General features: G+C 36.5%; 1 protein-coding gene across 2 annotated transcripts in view; it reads right to left on the bottom strand.

Moving 5' to 3' along the window:
- The window catches only part of NAF1 (nuclear assembly factor 1 ribonucleoprotein), a 38,541-nt gene extending 19,763 nt beyond the window's left edge, over positions 1 to 18,778 (bottom strand). For both annotated transcript variants that reach the window (XM_008000153.3, XM_008000152.3), the window contains exons 1-3: positions 18,224 to 18,778; positions 16,096 to 16,270; positions 2,306 to 2,399 (exon numbers count right to left, since the gene is read on the bottom strand). In XM_008000153.3, coding sequence (XP_007998344.3) covers positions 2,306 to 2,399; positions 16,096 to 16,270; positions 18,224 to 18,600 — 646 coding nt within the window. In that variant the 5' untranslated portion in view covers positions 18,601 to 18,778. The remainder of the gene's footprint in view (positions 1 to 2,305; positions 2,400 to 16,095; positions 16,271 to 18,223) is intronic.
- Between the last annotated feature and the right edge of the window lie 3,078 nt (positions 18,779 to 21,856).

Genomic DNA, 21,856 nt, shown 5'->3' on the forward strand with positions numbered 1-21,856 from the left:
ATAATTTAAAATAAAATTGAAGGTGGGATTATTACCTCATTAACCATTTCTCTTCAGTAAACAAAGTCTACTTATTACCAAATAGCACTGAGAAATGTTTTATACCTATTTTTAATATAAAAAGCTACAACTCTAAGGGAAAAAAATTAAAATGCAAATCCTACAGAAAATCTGAATCATCCATTAAAGAGTCAACAAATTCAAGCTACGCATACATTCTCAAGTAATTTTTACCAAAAATAGTGTAATCACATTTAGTTGTAAAACTGTTTTAAAAGAAATTAGTCTTCTTTCTTACTCTTAAAAATTCTTTTCTACGAAGCACTGTTTAGTTAATGGTATACGAAAATGTTAAATAAAAGGCTTCACAAAAGCATCTTCCTATGAAAAGAAGAAGTAAAAGTGCTAGAACTCACAGTATAATTTTTATCATTACACAAAAATTCCCTCCTCAAAAAGCAAAAGCATAATCTCCAAATCTCCAGTTCTTTTAAATGACACAAGTGTTAAAGAACTGATCTACCATAACAAAGAGAAAACACACACACACACAAACACACAATCAATTTTTAGAAAATCAGAGCCACAAGTAAGAACACTTTGTTATATTACATAGATAATACCATGTCCACTAAGGGAATAATCAGTAGTAAACCATTTACAGACAGATATGAAGTACTGAAGGTACTCTGGGAGGCTGATGAGGAAGGATGGCTTGAGCCCAGGAGTTTGAGACCAGCCTGGGCAACATAGCAAGACCTCATCTCTATTAAAAAAACAGTTAGTACTTCCAAATTCCAAATATACACATAAGCAACAGATCAAGGGGCAACATGTTTTGAGTTAAATCTGCAACAGTAGTATGTACTGATTTTGACCCACTTACTCTTTATTCTTATTCCCATTAGGTTGATAATTTTTTTAGTCTGTTAGTCAAAATAGTATTGTTAAAAATGCAAAAATGACATGCATTATTCCATGTATGTCATAGAGTTTACATTTTTTTTTTGAGAATCAACATTATGACCTAAAATTTTTCTGTATACATCAAGTCTAATAAATGTTTAAATCATACTAATCAAGAAATTAGTAGCTTGTTTATCTATACATATTATTAAATACCATAAGATAACTCTAAAACTAGTAAATGTAATGATTCCAGAATCATGGAATTTTAATTATTATTTTTGAAAAGAAGGTTCATTTTAATCTACATTTTTATTAATAAACTAAAAAAGTACAAAATCGTGTATTAATTTTTTTAAATATCAATATAGACACTTAGAAAAAAGTCAAAAGAAAAAGTCTGATTTCTATCACTGACTCACTATACAACTGGTCCTAAGAGCAACTGACTTGAATTTTTCTGTTTCCTTAGGTCCTGTGGAGGCTGGTGGGCAATCTAGGTCCTCCTTCACAGTTCCAAAATCCTATTACTTTGTCAGTACTGAGTTCTATTCTCCAGCATATCCTACTATGAGTTAACAGTACCTGCATTAACAAGAATCTGTTCTCTTATAACTCAGCAGCTTCATATTTCATGCCAATAACAGTATTAAATCACAAAACTTTCTCATGTGTTTTTAAGACAAAATCAAAGGTGCTCCCCCAGAGACATCCACACTCTAATACCCGAATCTGTAAATATATTACATTTTTAAGAAACTTTGCAGATGTGATTAAAGTTAAGGACCATGAGATAGGGGAGATTATCCTGGATTATGCAGGTAAACTCAATCTAAAAAGTCTTTAAAAGCAGAGAACCTTTCCATGTATGGTTAGAGTGAGGTGAGATAATGGAAGAAGGCTCAGAGACAGATGTTACATTACTGGTCTTCAGGATGAAGAAAGAGAGCCAAAAGTCAAGGAATGTGGGCAGGCTCTAGAACCCAGAAAGAGCGAGGAAATAAGATTCTCCCCTAGTACCTACAGAAAATAACTCAGCCCTGTTAACACTTTTGATTTTAAGCCCACTGAGACCCACATGAGAACTGTATGACAAAATTGTGCTGTTGTAAGTCACTAGGTCTGCAGTAATTTGGTATAGTAATGTTAGAAAACTAATAAACCAAATCAAAGGAAATTCTGGAGGAAGTATGTCAGTAAAAGCAGGCATTTAAATTTCTATAAAGAAACTGTATTTACATATAATTTTAGTATAGGAAAACTGAATTTTATCTCCTCAAACTTAATGACTATAAAGTGTTAATTACGTATGTCTAAAATTTACTAGTCATAAAAGTCACTGATTCAATTATTAGTGTGTGTTTGGATATAATTTTTATTAATAAAATTCTTAACATACCTAGTTGTTCAATAATACTTGAAACCATCCCAAGAGGCTTTAACTCAATATCTTCAGGCAGAATAATAGTGAGTTCTTCAACAGAAGGCAGTTCCTATAATTAAAAAACAAAACAAAACAAAACATTAAACTTCCTCCAGCTTCAACAACTTAAAAAAAATAAATTTTCCATTTAAAGTGCTACACATCTCTGAAAATGTAACATTAAGTGCTTAGAACATCTCTTTAATGTTATCCTTTTAGTGGTTGCAAAGACTTGTGATAGCACTTCTCTCCCTCCAACATTTTTCCACCTAAGTGACTTAACAGGTCTCAAGTATACACCCCAAATTCAGTTAGACTAAGAATAGACATAAGTACTATTCTAGATTCTTTCAGTCACACTTGAACAAGAGACTACCTACTTCCTGTAAAAAAGGCTATTATCAGCCAGAGACATTCCATTTGAAAAGAAATAATTCTACTGGTAACTATAGTTTCTCCACAGAAGTTCTTTTAGCTGTCTTGTTAAATTGGTTAATTAATTAGTTTGACTGTGATTAAATAGAACACAGAAGCAGCAATCTTTTCTGAGACTGTGTCAAAAACAGTTGAATGGCCTCGCCTCTTCAGGAAAAAGGAAATGACACCTATGAGTGAAATATTGAAGTCCTGAAAAAAGAATGCAGGCTTTAGCCTATAAAAACTATGAAGGTGTTGCCTGATACCTTCTCTATTCAGGTTTAAAAAGTAAGTTTCTTTACACCTAAAGATTTCTCTTACCCAGCTGCAAACTGCATCTCAGTTGCTATGGAAACTAGATATTGAAGTACAGATGAATTCTGAAGAGAAATCTAAGAATAAATCCGACCTTAGCCTTTAGATTAAAAACACAGCTTTCTGTTCTTGACCCTTGCCAAATGATATAACTCTCAGAAGGAAGCTTTTCCTCAAGATGGCTTGAAGTGCAAAGACCCTACCAATGGCATTTTAGGAGTTCAACTGGGAGAAGGATAACTTTTCGAGAAATGTTGGAAAAGATGTGAAAACCTACATAACACGAAGTATACTGCAGATGAATGCATCTTGAGTAATCATATTACCCTATGGAAACTTAAACTAGGTTGTTAAAATCATTCAACCAGAGTTGATAAGCAGACATGTAAAATACATTTTGTTTCTGGGATATGCTATTTTCTGATAAAGGATTACTTATGGATAGCAACACTACGGGTCTCAACCAACTGATGCAGAAGGAAGTCAGCAACGTGCCTTTGTATGGTTAGTCTGCCTGGTGTTAGAGGAAATTATTTTGTTTTATCCATCAGAATTCTTATGAGTACTTTTAAAGAGAGAATAACCACTTGCCCTTTCATCATATTAAACATGGAAAGCCTTATCTTGGGAAGACCATGGTTTGAAAGTGGTTCATGTGTATATCAGAATGGAGAAGGGAGTTTAGTTGTTAGAACAAACTGTGACATTAAATAGCCTTTTTACAGAAGTTCTTAGCTAAAGAAATCTCACACCTTGTTAAATATAAGACTGGATAACTATAATTTTGGGGGATTGCAGAGAAGAGGACTTTAATGATATTTCAGAGGACAATTGTGAGAGGAGTTTCACATTGACTCTGGTTCTGGGAGTTGCTCCTCTTGTAAGTGGCAAATGTCATTTGCTAATCCAGAAGTACAGTGATAAAATCTGTCCCATTGCCTGGCCATATTATAAGAAATTTCATTACTTTTGGATTGGGATAAAGCCTACTGGTTAAATATTCTCAAATAAATAAGTGCTATTTAACCAGCATGAAAGGCCCCTGGTTTTGTATTTTCTATTATGAGGAATAAAGGCCCATGTAACATAATATTTATGCTTTGATATAAATCTAAACTGATACTGTTTTGCTTTTGTTGTTTGTTTAAAGTATAAAAGTAAAACATGTTCCTATTTTTACAAAAGGAAAAACTCAAGCAGTATGGAAGGATACAAACTAAAAAGCAAAAATCCCCCTACTTTATTCCTTTCAACCACCCAGTGCCAAGCCCCATAGAGAGCGAATGTTAACATGTATCTTTCAAATACATTTACAATGCAGATATAAACTTGAATTCTAACTTCAAAATATTTTTTACTTAAATAAAATATCCATATTTTAATACAAGGTATCCTTTCTACCAATCATACCCTGCACATCTTTCTATACCAAACAAAAACACATATCTAATTTTATTTAAACACTTAGGATATTCCACTGTATCAGTGGTACTATAATACACTAGCCGCTTGACACAATATATATCTGCCCTTTTAAAACTTTTGCCACTACACACAGTGATACAACATTCTTTTACATATATCTTTGTGTAACCCCTGTGATAGATTATTTTGAGTGGTCCTGATAAGGCTAAAACATATGCATATTTAAAATTTTGACAGTTACTGCTAAATTTCTTCTTAAAAAGTCACATCAATTCACATTTCCACAATGTATGAGAGATTTCCCCACACCCTTGCCATTACTAGTAAGTAAATTTTAAATCTTTGCCAGTCTTACGAATATAAAATAGTATCTTGTTTTAATTTGAATTTCTTCATAAGGAAGAGTGAACATCCTTGCATGTATCCTGGCCATTTTAACGTGTATTATGAATTGCTTCTTGTATAACTTTACATATTTATGAGGGGCTTATCTTTTTATTAATTCATTAAAAAAAAAAAACCTTTGGATGTTCAAGAACATTTGTCTTTTATCAAATATGTAGCAAATATCTACTCCCTTACCCCACAGCATGTTTGGTAGCTAAAGAACTTAAACTAAACTATTTCAGTTGTTTAGTCAACCTTTGGCATTTTAATTTTTATGTAGTCAAGTATGTGTATATATATTTGGCTTTTGAAACTTGTGTCACATTTAGAAAGGTCCTCTGTATCCCAAAATCACTTAAAATTCACTATTGTTTTCTTTATTACTCTAGTTTCATTTTTTTAATACTTGCATATTTGGTCCAGTCACAATTTTATTCTTGTATAAAAGTGCAGCAGTGATTGGCTTTATCTTCATCCAAACTACTAGCCAGTTATCCTGACATGCTGTAGAATAATCCATCTTTTCTCTCACTGATTTGAAAAACAAACTTTAACATACACTAAGTACACTTATATATTTGGGTTTTTTACTGAATCTCCATTCAATTTCACTGATCTAGTTCAGTGTCAGTACTAAACTATTTTAACAACTGTGGTTTTCATAAAACAATTCAGTATTTGAGATGATGAGCTGAGCTGACTCCTTTACCCACTCCATAAATATTTTTCCCCTTGGAATTTTTTTAACTGTTCTCACATGTTTATCTTGCTACATTTCAGAACTATTTTGTCATATTAGTGTTATTGGTACTGATCGACATCACACTTAGTTATAAGTGCCTTCATAAAGGGTCCTATATAAGTGCTTAGGCTCATTCCAAGCTATTTTATATATTACTCGCTATTATAAATTCCTATTTAATATATTTTATTACTATTACAAATAGACCCTTTATAGGGTATTGCTACATAAGAAAGCATCATGCTGAAATTTACTTTTAGTAATTTTCTTGTATATTTATTATACAACCATATTTTCAAAGAATAAGTTGTCCTTCTTTTCAATATTAGTACAACACAGCTTTCATTTTTCAGATGATACTGGTTGACAATTCCAGAATCTCAAATATGAAACAATTGTGATGACAGTAGACATCGCTAACAGGAATGTTCCAAATCCTAAGCATAATGATGCATTTTTATTGGAATTTCTTTTTAATGGGTTAAGAAAGCATCCATCTATTCCAATTTTAATGAAATTTTTAAAATCAGAAATAAGTATTGAGTTTCAAGTTTTCTTTCATCATTTTGAGATCATTATAATGTAATTTTCTATAAGTTGAGCAGTTCAGTCTACAGGGTCTGATGAAGTCCTGATGTTCTGCTCTAAAGAGTACCAGAAGACATCCAGTATGAGGAAGATAAGCGAAAATATATAAAGCCAGATTATTTGTAGTCAGTCAAGGACTCACAATTTTGGTCAAAAACAGAGTCTGGCGGGCCCTCTTAGTTCCTGTTGCTGTTCCATGTTTCCAACCTATGTACTAGAAGAACGAAAAGTTTTGCCCACAAAGGTGAAGGTTCTCTGATTTTGCATAGAACCAAACTTAGGGGAAAACAGACACAGACACTGTTATCTGAAATCACCACCATATTTCTAATACCAGTTCAGTGATCCTAGTACTCTGTAATATAGGAATGTACAGTTTCATGGGCATTCCTAAAAAGGCCAATGATGGCATTAAGTTGCCTCTTGATAGTAACGAATCTACCTACAAACGTGATGCACATGAAGTCTCACCCCAAATACTCCACAAAACATAAAAGGTATATAAAAACTAAATAGTATATACAAAATATGTAAGAGATAAATGAAACCATCCTTGTACAATTCCAGGTTAAGAGCCTGTTATAGAGTCTGCCTTTGAAAGTCCAGTTAAATGAAGCAGTATATATTAATTTTGAGAAAGGCACATATTTGGAGGTATGAATTAAGGGAAAACAGATCTATTTGTTTCTTTTAAATGAGCACGCTAAGTGAGGAGGACAGGCTGGGCACGGTGGCTCACGCCTATAATCCCAGCACTTTGGGAGGCCGAGGCAGGCGGATCCTGAGGTCAGGAGTCAGAGACCAGCCTGGTCAACATGGTAAAACCCCATCTCTACTAAAAATACAAAAATTAGTCGGGCATGGTGGCAGGCACCTGTAATACCAGCTACTCGGGAGGCTGAGGCAGGAGAATCACTTGAACCTGGGAGGTGGAGGTTGCAGTGAACCGAGATCGCATCACTGCACTCCAGCCTGGGTGACAGAGTGAAAGACTGTCTCAAAAAAAAAGAGAGAGAGGAGGACAAAGAGGAAAAAATAATCCAAACGCCAACAAGAAGGAACCCAAGAGATGTGCTTTCCATGAAAATGTCTGGCGGGTTCAGAGAGAACTTTAAAAGGTTCGAAGGGGATAGATTCCTGCAAGGTATAAAAAGCAATTTCCTTTGGCAGCCATGTCAGACAAGGTAAAGATTTTTGTCTTGATCTATGAATGCCAAATGTCACCATCTCTTTCTCAACTAGCAAATTTAATCTACTGTATCACTACCAAGCCTAGTCATTCTTTATCAAACTATCCTGCTGCTTTGCTTTTTTCTAAACATATTGTCGTCCAACATTTCTGTATTTACTTAATGTCTATTTCTCTAACTACACAATAAATCCAACCATAACTAGTCCCAATCATAACTTTTTAGTCCCAATCATAACAAGGACCCAGTCTTGTTCATTGCTATAGCACCCAAAAAAGATGGTTAGCGCACAGTAGGTATTTAGTATTAATATATATCTATTAAATGAACTAGCCTACCTCTTCAGTCCAAGCTTAACAAAAATCTCAAAAGTCAGTCTTAGTCTGAACAGAAATCAGATAATGAAAATATAACCCGATATAGAATCCTCAAAGAACGAAAAAGGCTTGAACCTAATCTTCTCAAAAATAAAATCTAAAAGCCAGGCTTCCAAGGAAGCTTAACTGCCTAGGATTGATTCATAGGTACCTCTGGGTTGCAGCAGCAAACATTATTACAATTATTAGATTAACATTTGGCTCCCTGATAACACAGCTGCTGCCCCTCCTATGATAATGAATAAATCTCCTCAGATACAAAATCTCCTTTAAGGAAATAAAAATCAATCATTTTGCTTTTCCACATTTCAGGGAAGCGTGTATATGTGTGACAGAGAAGAGAAACACAGACACACTCCAACAAAGGGGAAAATATGGCCAGAAAACATACTGTGGGACCATTCTGGCAGTGCACAAAAGGTATAAACAATCAGAAGTAAAATGCATACAAGTAAACTGAAAAAATTGAAAGTAGAGGTGATAGGAGAGGCCTGGGATAGAAAGACCTTCTTCATCACCCATAAGCAACAAGCAAGGGTACTAAAAATAAAAGACAAGGCGATTTACTGCAGATTAGAAAGATTAAAGTATCAGCCTGGATACCCCACAACCCTTGTTAGAAGAATGATGAGTAGATAGGAAAGACTTTTTATTTTATTTACACAATATTAGATAAAAATTTAAATTTAATTAAGATCAAATAAAATTTAAAATTCAGTCTTCAGTCACACTAGCCACATTTCAAGTAAGACAGCACAATATAGACATTCTCAACACTATAGCTCTATTACACAGCACTGCTTTACATTCTCACATATCAAGAAAGCCCTCCATTACAAAACACATTCCCAGGTATTAATAATATCAATGTATTTCTGGCCATTAACACAGGTATAATTTTAAGACCACATTTTAACAGCATGCACCATATTACTAATGAAGTCTTAATGATAACCTGAATACTCTACTTGGGAAATGAAGATGTGTGATAAATCTATATTTAAATTTTATTGTTTCCCACAATTAAAATGCAACTAAAAACCTGTTCTGGATGTACATTATCTGCGATTAGAAGTAACTATTTTATCATACAAATAAAATTATTATAAATGTTTACTAACAAAAAATCAAAGAACAGGAAAAAGTTTTTCTGGACCCATTTATTCAATACTTCTAGACATAACAAAGAGTAGGAAAGGAAAGGAAGAAAACTATTTCATTCACATCATTAGCAAATGAAAAGCCTGCATGGAAATAAACATCCCCAAACATCACAGCATTTGGGAAATGAACTACTAAAATTCAACATACTAAAGAAGCTCGACCATTTATTTCCTACACACTACACAGTTCCAAGTCAAAGGCTTTACTGAGAGGCAATATAATCCAAGCAAAAGCAATTTTAAAAACCTTACATTAGATGATTCATTCATCCTTCACTTTGAGAAAATATGCTACATGATTATTATTCAGAAACTAAACAATGAGAAAGTCCAAATGACCAGATTCCAATGTTGCTATGCAGGTCTCCACAAATACTAAAAACACAGCAGTTTGGAATGTATCTATTACTAGTTCAGAATGTGCTTCTCCCCACTAATATGACTTCAGACAAATCTCTTTCTGGTTTCATTTTTCTTACCTACAAATAGTAAGGAAACTGAACAAAAGTTCGAAACAGTTACACAAATGGCTAACAACAATTTAAATGTCCAACTGCATGGAATCAAAAAGATAACACATTAATACAGAAATTATAGACTAGATTCGAACAAAACAATTACTGTGCTTCTGTTATAACAGATATTCATAATGATGGCATTAAAGACATGCAAGATCCTAACCACACTTCTGGAATATCCATGAAAGAGCAATTATAGTCTGTATTGTAAGATTATTATATTTCAATTTTCTAACATCTGTATGGTCTACAAGGTTACTCAGTTAAGCAAAATATTCAAAAGAGTACCACATAACATTAAAAATCCATCCTATTAAAAATGAAGTTATAGACATACCATTCAAAAAATGGGTGCCTAGAACTTCCAATGCAAAAATGGAAGGAGCTAATATGTCAAAAATGGCCCTCTGAGAAGGTAACATTTATAATTTACAACACTCTTGACCTTTCTAGCATTTGTGAAGGCTTATTGAGCAAACAACAGTATCAATAAATTGATGACTTTCTAAAGCAAAATTATATAAAGAACCTTCAGTAGGATTTTCACTCACAAATATGGGAAAAGGACAGCAGAGGTTGGTGGGAGAAGGAATCAAACATTCCAAATGAAAACTAAACCTTTTTGGTGTCAGTTTGGGGAGAATTGAGAAAAGCGAGGAAGGTGGAATGAAATTATCTAATCACTTTTCTCATATTACCCAACACAGGACATGCACGTGGCAGCCAATTACCTGATGCTATTAGGTGAGCCTTCACTTTTCAGATATGGTTGGAAAGTAGGATCCAATCACTGGAGTACTGAGAGCCATGACTGAATTTTTTTTTCTCTATAGCTGGTAAAACATATTGGAAAAAAAATGGATTAGGTCTGTAAACTCTGTGTCAACTATGACCATACTTAACATGTAGTCTAATTCATTAACTTATTCAGGGGAAGTAATTTTACAAGTTTCCATGAAACTCAGCTATTTATCACCAGTAAGCATTAGTCCCCTCATTAATTACCCTATTATGTATGACACTAAACTTAAGACGCGGACAAGTCAATTAAAAAATGAGGGTCAACATTTCTTTGCAGTGTCTTGAGATATTTCTTTTTTAAACAAATACATTACTATCCTGTTTTTCTCTAAAATTACTGTTAAGAGAAACAAAATTCCTAAGAGTATCTTCAAAATTTAATTTGTCTAAATATAAAACTATAATCTATCTCAACAAGGAAAAAACCTCCAACTCCAACAATGAATATAACTCTAAGCCTATCTTTGTTAATTGAGTCCATAGTTCATCAACTTTAAGACACTGATTTTATACATCGCGAAGATAAAAGGACTGCCAAATAATTGTAAAATGCCACAGAGTATTAGCCCAAATTTTTCAGAAATCCTTATTATCTCCCCTTCCACTCAATCCTATCACTTCTTATGTGCAGTACACCATTCATCTGACATTCAGCCATTAACTCCCTGGTGTTGTTTTACTTTCAGCTAAAGTGTGTATGCTCACTCTCTAGCTTCATTGTTCTTGAACAGACATCTGTCTTTATCTTCTAAAGCAATCAGTAGAATTCACTTATTAGAAACTACTGAGGAATGGGGGAATCTAAAAAATTGAAAGCTTCTTGTGTGATAATTATATATGTATATACACAGGACATAAATGGATACTCTACTGAATGAGACAGTATTTATTTAATGTTTATGGAATCATTCATGCCTCACATAAGCTTTACTGAAATATTCTGTAAAATATAAAACTTTAATTTAAAAAATCTATTAATTATTTTTGAAGAACACTACTGAATATTAATGAAAAATGATCTCCTTTAAGTATATAAACCATTGCTTAAATAACAAGCACTCTGGGAAGAATGTTAATAAGTGCTACCAAAGTGTATTCTAAAATAGAATTTAATAGTTCAAAATATACATATAGTAATAAAAGCCTAAGTTAAAAGAGGCCTGCATTCAGGACAAAACTTATAAACCAAGTTAGGTCTTGAAAACAATATATTCAATTGGTAATTACTAAGCGTAGACCAAGATGCAATACAATTTCATATATGATAGGAGATCAAACAGGCATGAAATATTCTACTGCAACTTCTAACTGCCTGAGGTGGTCCAGATATTTCCATACACTCATGTAAGGACATTTTAGAATGTGTCCACACTGCCACAATCAGGAGAGTAGAGTGTACTCAACCTAACTACTAAATGTACTTATTTTATGAAATAAGCAGTCACCAAAGCATGACAGCTAAATTTCCCCCAAAATTGCCAAGAAGTATTAATTTTTTTTCTTGGTCATGCTACATTATATGCCTAAACACACATTATTATCCCTATTGAAGTATTATCCATTTCTTATCTCCATAAACATTGTGCTTATAACTTTAAAATGTTATGTGAAGATTTTCAGGTTTTCAGAAAACAATGGGCACTAATTTATAAAACTCATTTCTGTTTAAGACTTTAAAAATTATAATCCCAAATGTTTTTATGACCCTACATTTTTAATTACACTTGATACATTTGAATGAAGAGTTCAGGGCATAAACTGCTGAGAAAATTGTTTAAAAAGAACCTCGATTTTCCAATTCATCGAAACACTAAATATATCCTATGCGGCTCAACGTAGTTCCAAAGCTGTAATATGTATGCTGCTTACAGTGACTGTGTAGGTTATATATAAACCTTCTGAGCATTAAAGAATTATTTATGTTTAAAAGAATAATTTTATCCAGTTAAACTTATTATTTGCGACATTATGAAGTGAGCTACTTAAGACTCTCCTCTTTCACTGCCACTACAGCTCACTAATTCCTCTTTTACTCTCTTCCCCCCTTCCCACACCCTCACATTAAAAAAAAAAAACTGGGTCATAATCACATCTTGGGATGGCAAGGTTTGGTTATGACCTAATTTTAAAAATTACATCTTTCTAAGGTTTAAGAACAATCATAAAGTAACTTCACTGTAGTTCTCATATACCTAAAGATCTGCATTGTACATAGTTAGATCACAGAGATCGAACAACCCACAATGGAAAGATTTAAAGGGATAGATCCAGAGAGGTGACATTGCTGCTTGAGGCACAGACTAAATGGAGGTAAAAATTAAGCTAAGCATGCCTAAGTGACAACAGGAAACTGTTAGAAAACACTTTAGAAAGTGGTTGGATGTAAAATTGGGTTAAATTGGGCTAAATTGGGCATGTCTATGTCCAGATCCCTGAAGGTCCAGCACAAATTCTAAAATTAGTTTTAACTATTTGGCACATTTTAATTTGTGTATACCTTTTAGCAGAAAAGTTCATTAATTTTCTTCAGAATTTTGTTAGATAGTTAAATTAATAGCCCACATAGAGCTTGATGCTGCATCTAGCTAAGATACACAACCTCCACTGCCTAAAAGTCTAAGTGACATATCAGGAGGCCTGAACAAAATGGTACATACCACACCAGCTAGTACTAGTTGTGGAGAGGAGACACTTCCCAGAAAGAATGGATTGTCATTAAAAAAAAAAAAAAAAAAAAAAAAAAAACTAAGTTAAATAATAGAATTGTCCCAAAAGTAAGCAAGGAAATACAACACTAAGAGCCAGTTCATGGGACACTGAAAGCAAAAGACGTCACTTTTAGAGCCAGAGATACTGAAATCCATGTATAAGCTAGAATTAAAAAGATAAATCTGGCCAGGCACAGTGGCTCACGCCTGAAATCCCAGCACTTTGGGAGGCCAAGGTGGGTGGATCACCTGAGGTCAGGAGCTCAAGACAAGCCTGGCCAACATGGTGAAACCCTGTCTCTACTAAGAATACAAAAATTAGCTGGACGTGGTGGTAGGCGCTTGTAATTCCAGTTAATTGGGAGGCTGAGGCAGGAGAATCGCTTGAGCTCGGGAGGTGAAGGTTACAGTGAGTCGAGATCAGCCACTGGGCTCCAGCCTGGGCGACAAGAGTGAAACTCTGCCCGTCCTCCCATCCCCTCCCCCCACAAAAAAAATCTACAGATAAACAGAGGAAGTCAGTCAATAATGAAAGAATAAAATGACAGATAACTGTGAGACTATCCAGAGGCAAGTAAATGAAACAGCCTTCATAGCTGCCTTCGTTCCCAGCTGCTTTCTAATAAACCTCCAGTTCTCCTGAGGTAATGTGAGTGTCTGTTCCTCATAACAATGAGTCCAACATAAATCATACGTGATAACCACTTCCAAGTATTTCTATTGCCCTCCATAGAGTATAACCCATTATTACTGTCTGTCCAACATCCCCTTTTGGAATGGATATAAGCTCCCTTTCCTGTGAAAGATAAACCATTCCATGTGGTTTACATAGGGGCTGATATTACACCCAACATCCCACCCTCCTCACAATACATACACATTCACACTCCCTTTCTGTCAACTAGCTCTTACAGACTCCCACCCTCTCGCGCTAGCCCATGTGCTTTCAAGTGTTCATTTTCCTACACATGCTCTCCTCACTCTCTCCTACACACTCGCCTACACAAACAGGAGTGACTACATGACTCACAGCCAAGCAACCTGAAAATCCATTCCACTAGCCTCAATGATCTGTTCAAGGCTGTGTAACAGAGCATAGGCCAGCAAAAGTCATCTCCATGACTTTCATGCAAGAGTCTGTCAGTGGTCAAAATGCCAGCCCTGAGAAAGAGGCAGACTCTTAAAACACACTACATACCTGTAACTATACACTATCTTTTGTACTCAGGACAAAGCCATTCTTTTCGCCCAAACTTAAGATTTGAAACCCTGAAGAAGTCCTTATATCTTCTTTCAGACCTATAAGCCAGAGATTTAGTGCAGACTGGGAAACTCATCAATTCCTCTACCTATCTCTAGTAGCACAGTGGTCTGAAGGACTTCTAATAAGTTTCCCCAATAAAGACTACAATTCCCTCTTCCATCATTCCCAAAGATCCATTGAAATGATCTCAGAAAGGAACAGACCAACCCATCATTCCAAGTTGGAAAATCTAACAACATTCAAATGGAATTTTGTCTTTTGAGGCAAACATACACTCACACAATTCAATAGCACTTTTAGCAATTAAATTTGTTTGTCTCCACTTTATTTACTGTCTGTGTCCCTCCATTAGACACTACAAGAGCAGAAACTGGATTGGTCTTGTTTACAGCACCTGGCAAATGGTAGGTGTGCTATAATAATTTCTTAAAGAATTAATAAATATAAAATGCCTCACACTCATTCTATAATCATAAATTACTTTGGCCTGAGAACTCATTATCTGTAAAGCACTCCACTGGGTACTATGGGAGTTACAAGGATCACATATGAACTCAGCCCTCAAAGAACTTGTTCCTAGACTCCCTGTGGCCACAAATCCTTTGTGATTTCCTGATGAAAACAGGGACATTCTGTTCAGAAAAAACACCTAAACAAATATGCTAAGACTTTGCATTAAATTTGAAGAAATTCCCAAGGTAAGAATTCCAAACCTAGTAAGATAAGACAATGATATGTATGCATTTACAGAAGTACTGTGGTCTTTTCTTTGTTGGTTATTATAGTCTAAAAGGAACTTATGTAGACAGGTGATCAAGAGACAAGCAAAAATGACGAAATAAGTCTCCTACTTTCAGAAAATAGTTATATTGGTAGCCTTTGTGTACAAAGACCACTAAGAAATATTAACTTATCTGTAGCAGGAAAATATGAGCCACTGATGAAGCTGCATACAAATCCAAAGATTTTCAATGTATAAAGCATAAGCGAGATAAGAATTTCTTGTTATCAGTAGAGAAAAAGAGAAATAATTAAGACTGGTAGAATCCATTCATGAAAAAGGTTCCTGAGTGCCTGTAGGCTTTATTTTTTCAAATCTTGCATTAAACTATCTCATCAATGTAAATGTTATATAAGAATTATGATTAGTGACCATTAAATATGTTTAAAGCATTAATAATTAAAAGTATATGCAGAGGTGGAAAAAAAAGTGGTAATATAGCCTACATTCTGAAATTCTGAGAAGACTTTCCTCCTGGGTTATAGGTTTCAACCAGACTAACATCATCCTCCTAAGGATGTTTACAGCGTAAGAGGAAATAACCTTGCAAGAGTTAACTTTGCAAACCAAACCTATCAAGTGCCAATAAACAACCATTCTACAATTAACAAGTTTTCTCCAACTGTAATAATAAAAACACTCCAAAAACTTCAATAGGAATCCTAACAAGCTCAACCCTTTGAATTTCACCTTCTACTTCTCTAAATGCAGTCAACTAAAAAGAAAATTTCAATTGCTATTGAGCAAAATTTTCTGACTTACAGACCCTAAAAAAAAAAAAAACTACCAGAAAGCAAATCGACATAAGAAATATCTTTTTCTAGGAAATGTAAGAAATGTAAATTTCAAAGCTGAAGTTGAGCCACAATCGGAAAAATTATCAAATGTCAGCAGAGTTAGAGGTAACCTAAGAAATTATACAGATCACTACTCTTTTATATAACAAAGCCAAGGCATGCCAAAAGCATGCCGGTTAGGCTGAGAATGAACTTCAAATTTATGGAGCAGATACAGGCAAAATTAGATCAATATCGGTACCAGAATATGTTTTAAAACATGCCAACTAAACTTAATACATCTAAGTACTTACATTAAGAAGTAATTCATCTTTTGTTTTAAGAGGAAAATTCTTATTTTCCTTCTCAACTTGTAAGTCATCATCTCCATCTGACAGCACTGGAGGAAGTGATATACAAGAGGAAGAAGATGACGATGAGGAAGAGGAGGAGGAAGACGATGAGCTTGAGCTATCTGTATCTGTTTCACTGTAGAGAAGAAAACAGTTAAAAAAAAAAAGTCCAGTATTATTATGTATTAAAATAAGATTATTCAATTAAGAAATATCAACTTTAATACATGTTTATTATTGCTTATTCTAACAATATTAAAATAAGATTATTCAATTAAAACATATCAACTTTACTACATGTTTACTACTGCTGTTCTAATTCAAAAGCTAGCACTTCAAAGCTGATATGGTATTGGGAAAGTAGTCTTTAGTTTACATTTTCAAATCTCTGCTATAACCCAGTTCCTCTTATTACAATAGTCTCACATATCATACACGTGAGTATAAGCAAGCATGTGACAAATCACTAAAACAAGGGAATTCTGGGCATGGCACCTCTCTTAGACACCAATAACCAGATCGCTTAATTGCCAGATCGCTTGAGTTTCTTCTCAGTCTACAGACAACTTGGGAAATCCTCAGTTACTAAAGTATGTAGACCGTTCTACTTTCTGAAAACTCATTTGGTCCTTATCTTCCACAGAAATTATCGTTAACAGCAACCACCGTCTCAGTTTAAATTTTGTTTGTTGGCTCCTCACTTCAAGCCTTTTTATATATTATTTTTAAGGGTTCCATCCTCACTTTCTTTTCTTTCTGTACTACTTTCATGGATAATCCCGTACATGTTAATGATTTCAATCATCATCCATGTGACATTAACGCCTAAATTTTAGGCTATGACGTCTCTAAACTTCATGTCCAATCTCTGACGGCATATTGGCCACCTTTGTACGAACGGCCTATACACCCACACTCACAGCAAGTTAAAACAAGAAAAAGTGCATTATACTAACGAAACCTCCTTCTCCCCATCAGTTTCCATTTGATTCCACTGCTGTTAACTGGCAAAAAGTTGTACCCCTTTTGACTTCTTCAAATATTTGGTATCCTCTGCCATCACCCACAGAGTCAGAAGCAGTATCCTGACACTAAGTTGGCCTATTATGAAGCCATATCCCTTCTGCTTTCAAAACGTATCCCCAAATCATCTACCATTTACTTTTCTTTGCTAGTACAATGAGCTCTGAAATCCCACAAGATGATTACACTGCGATCTTAGTACTGCCAAGAAATCCAACCTTGTCTACAGTTACTTCCCCCCCTCCCAGTCCATTTCATACCCTCTCCTACCTTCATGCCTTCTTCACTCCCACTCTGCTGACGACTTCCCTAAAAACTAAACTACTCACCTCCTCAACACGTGTCTATCTTGTTAACCTGTTCAGTACCCCACTCAACACACTCAACCATTTGTAGACAATGTTCAGTGTTGTTTGGTAACATCCCACATGCTGGAGTCCTCTCCAGCCCAGAGGTTTCATATTTAAAAGACAGAAGTGGGGGCAAGGGGGAAAGGCTCTCGCAAAACGTAAGAAGCATAAAATACTACTAAATAACACTGTTTAGCTACTTTCATAAACACGTGTTCCCTACAACGATTCTACAAATTAACGTAATCGTCAAGAGCCAGCTCTGAAACACACAAAATAATCCTTTTCCTGATCCTCAATGTATGTGGTTCAAAAAACAAAGCCTACATGTGATGGGAAAAAAAAAAATCAGATCTGACACAAAACTCAATTATAACCACAAAAGTACAGCCTGAACTGAGTAGTTACGGAAACAACCTAAGATCCTCGGGTTTTCTAGTCTAACTAAAAATGATACGATCTATACATAGAACCCTTCAGGCTACCAAGTTTAGGAAAGAAGTGAGTACTAAGTTCAGATTCACAACGCGACCTGCTGTGAGAGGCAGCGAATAAAGGGCAGTCGCAGCCAATACTTCAACACATGAGCCCAGAGCACCAGCGACCTGCCCACCCTCCAGGGCCCACACGGGCAACCTCTAGGCTCCTAGGCCCCGGCCACCCTGCCCGTCATACAAGACCTCTCCCCACAGCTCCGGGTCCCTTAGGCACCCGACCTGTCCGAGTCCGAGTCCGAATCCGAGTCCGAGGTCTCCAAGGAGTTCGGGGCCCGCGCAGGCTCTCTGGCTCCTGGAGAGGTGACCCAGTCTCCGTAGGCCGGCGATTCAGCTGGCGGCGGCGGCTGCGGCTGCGGCGCTGGGGTCCCGGCCGCTACTGCGTTCAGAACGGCCTGCAGAGGCTGCTCACCGGCAGTCTTAACCTCCACGGTCTGCCCAGTGTCCGGGGACCCCTCAAACGACTGTAGCGGCGGCTGTGTCCCTGGCGCAGGGGCAGAGCCCGGAGACGTCGCCGCCGGACCTTCGCCAACTCCGAAATCGGTGCCATTGAATTTCAGAGTTTCCAGCTGAGCGACGGCGGCCTCCACTACCTCCATCACACCGCGCCAGAAACCGAGTCGGCCTCAGGATTTGAGACCCCACACAAGCTTACGGCTCTCTCCAGAAATAATAAAACAACTTAGGCAACCGGAGCAACAGTGCGTGGCCCCAACTTCCCGCGTTTCTCAGGTAACTACACGCGGAGGAGCCAAAAGACACGCCCCCGCCGTTTACGCAGCAACGCTTTCCGAATAGCGTGTGACGTATGTGGCGCGACGGCGCGACGGCTCGACGGCCCTCCCCGGGAACCCGACACATGCGTCATACTTTTGAAAATCAGGACTAGGAGGTGCGGAGTGGTGACTGACGCCTGTAATCCCAGCACTTTGGGAGGCCGAGGCGGGCGGATCATAAGGTCAGGAGTTCACAGACCAACCTGGTCAATGTGGTCAAACCCCATCTCTACTAAAAATACAAAAATTAGCTGGGCATGGTGGCGCGTGCCTGTAATCCCAGCTACTTGGGAGGGTGAGGCAGGAGAATCGCTTGAACCCAGCAGGCGGAGGTTGCAGTGAGCCAAGACCGCGCCACTGCACTCCAGCCTGGCAACAGAGCGAGACTCCGTCTCAAAAAAAAAAAAAAAAGAAAAGAAAAAATCAGGACTGGGGAGGTTCTAAATCGACCGTTTTCACTGCCTCATGTGAACCATTCAAGGCCCGAATGTCGGATTTTCCTATTGCTGCACGTGAACCAATTCTGCTTGAAGCGCCAAAATAAAGCAGGGAGATGCCTGAAGAGTGGTAGATCCTATACATCAGAAACTTGAGTCAGGAAGCCTTGACGAGACACTGGTAACTTCATTAAAGTTAAATGAAGTTTATCAATCAATAGATCCATCTGTCAATAGATAGGACATTAACCATTTTTTCAAAAAGGTAACTACAACTATTCCATTTTCCTTTCTCCAAGGTACCCTCAAAGAGAGCAGTAATGGTCAAAATTTTGCTGTGGTGTTCATGTTATGGTGATGTCTATATCATACTTGGCACTGTTTCGTGGTAGAGAGATGAGACTATGAGACTGAAATGTACTCACTTAATATTGGAAACCACTAGTCTAAATTGTGGAGAGAGCCAGCAGAGTTCTTAGGACTGAGGAAGAGATCAGAATTTTCTGGTTTCCTATAAGGTCTTCAATGTGATGCATCAGTCCCTGCGTAATAATAATAATCATTGGTGCCATTTGTTAAACAGGCATATGTGCCAAGGACTGTGCTAAAGATTTTATAAATTATTCACTGAGAATTTAGTGTGCCATCTACAACAGTAGATCTTCATAGAAATGCAAGGCAAGTGTAATAAGAGTAAGGTTTTAAGAAGCTTACAATCTACTTGAAGTAGAGAAGGGCAATGCACAGGAGATAACTAGAAAAATATTTGAAATATGAAATAGAAAATCCAAGTGTAGCAGAAATGGGAAGTAGGATTGATAGGCTATATCATGGAAATCCTCCAAAGTGAAGAAGGATTTTAAACTTGGTATACTAACTTACTAGCATAATGATTAAGCAGAGCTCAGAGTTTTCAACTAAAAAGACCTGTGTTCAGGTCTCAGCTCTACCATTGTGTGATTGGTGTAACTGACTTTGGGCAGGTAACTTAAATCTTAATTTCCTTTTCGGTAAAACAGATAAAAATACGAACTACCATTTTGTGATTGGTGAAACTGTGACTTTGGGCAGTTAACCTAAATCCTAATTTACTTATCTGTAAAATGGAGATAAAAATACTCTCTCATTTAGTTCATGTGAGCATTAAGTAAGGTTTTGTATAAGGGAATGGCATGTCATACACTCAGTGTGCAAAAATACTTGGAAAATGGAACAATGCGTGAACTCATGAATAAAATATTTCGTTAACAATGATCTTGCAAAGACATACAGTACAGATTTGAGAAGGGAAGACATTTGAGCCAGAATTTTCCCCAGCCAGCCACTTTGTTGCATTTTTCCAGGAATTAGGTGATAAAAATCTGAACTAGGGTTACAGTCAATGAAATAGAGTAAAGGAAATCCCCAGTATCAGGGCAAGAATAATAGTACTCTAAAATTTCTGGTTAAGGAAATTAGAAAGAAGTTGGTATTACCAATAAAAATGGAGAAGTTGGCCAGGTGCAGGGCCTCACACCTGTACTTCCAGCACTTTGGGAGGCTGAGGTGGGCAGATCACCTGAGGCCAGGAGTTTTAGACCAGTCTGGGCAACATGGCGAAACCCCATCTCTACTAAAAATACAAAAACTTAGCTGGGCGTGGTGGCGGGCACCTGTAATCCCAGCTACTTGGGAGGCTGAGGCAGGAGAATCGCTTAAACTCAGGAGGCAGAGGCTGCAGTGAGCTGAGATTGCGCTGTTGCACTCCAGCCTAGGCAACAAGAGGGAAACTCCCTCTCAAATAAATAAACAAATAAATAAAATGGAAAAGTTGGAAAGAGATGTGGGTATGTGAAGTTGAGTCTGAAGAAAAACTAGACAATTAAAAATGTCAGTAGGCATTTAAGAATAAGAAACTGGAATTTGACAGAAATGTTAAGACCAGAAGCATAAGTTATGGGATAACTGAAATACTCATTTGTTCGTTCAGTAATCATTTTCTTAACATTAGTATATGCTGTGCACTGCATTATGAACTATGCATTCAGGAAGATAAACACAGTTCCTACGCTTACGGAGTTAACAGTTCAGTAGAAAAGAGAAGTTGAAAACAAGCAGAAGGTACTATAGTAGAGAAATGTACCATGTAAATACAAGGATGTATGAAATAGGAAAACTAAAGACAGAGAAGATACTTGGAAAATTAAGGAAAATATACTATAAGAGATATATCATGGCTTTAAGATTAATTATAGCCATAAGGCTCACTCAGGTGCCTTGAGGGGCTGATACTAAATGTATTTATCAATGTAATACAAACTGGCCCTGGAGATTTCCAGTGATTTCCAGGAGACAAGGCCACTTCAGCACAGATGCAACTTTCATGAACCTTAAAGCTTACCCTTGTAAGAATAGCTTCGACTCCATTTATAAGAGAAACATCTGATAACTGACCAACTGAATACAGGTTTTAAAAAGGGGGAAGAAACCCCCAACACTGAGAACAGTCTCTAATTGCAGTCTCTCTTGGTCATCTGAGCCCTGACTATCTGGTTTATGCCCCCAGACTCTTCCCACTATCTTTTAAGAGCAATGCCAGAATAAACTACCAAAGCACGAGACAATCTCTAAGACCCATCTTTGACTTGAATAGAACTGAATGG

The sequence above is a fragment of the Chlorocebus sabaeus genome, chromosome 7 (genome assembly GCF_047675955.1).
Source record: "Chlorocebus sabaeus isolate Y175 chromosome 7, mChlSab1.0.hap1, whole genome shotgun sequence".
NCBI classification, from domain to species: Eukaryota; Metazoa; Chordata; class Mammalia; order Primates; family Cercopithecidae; genus Chlorocebus; species Chlorocebus sabaeus.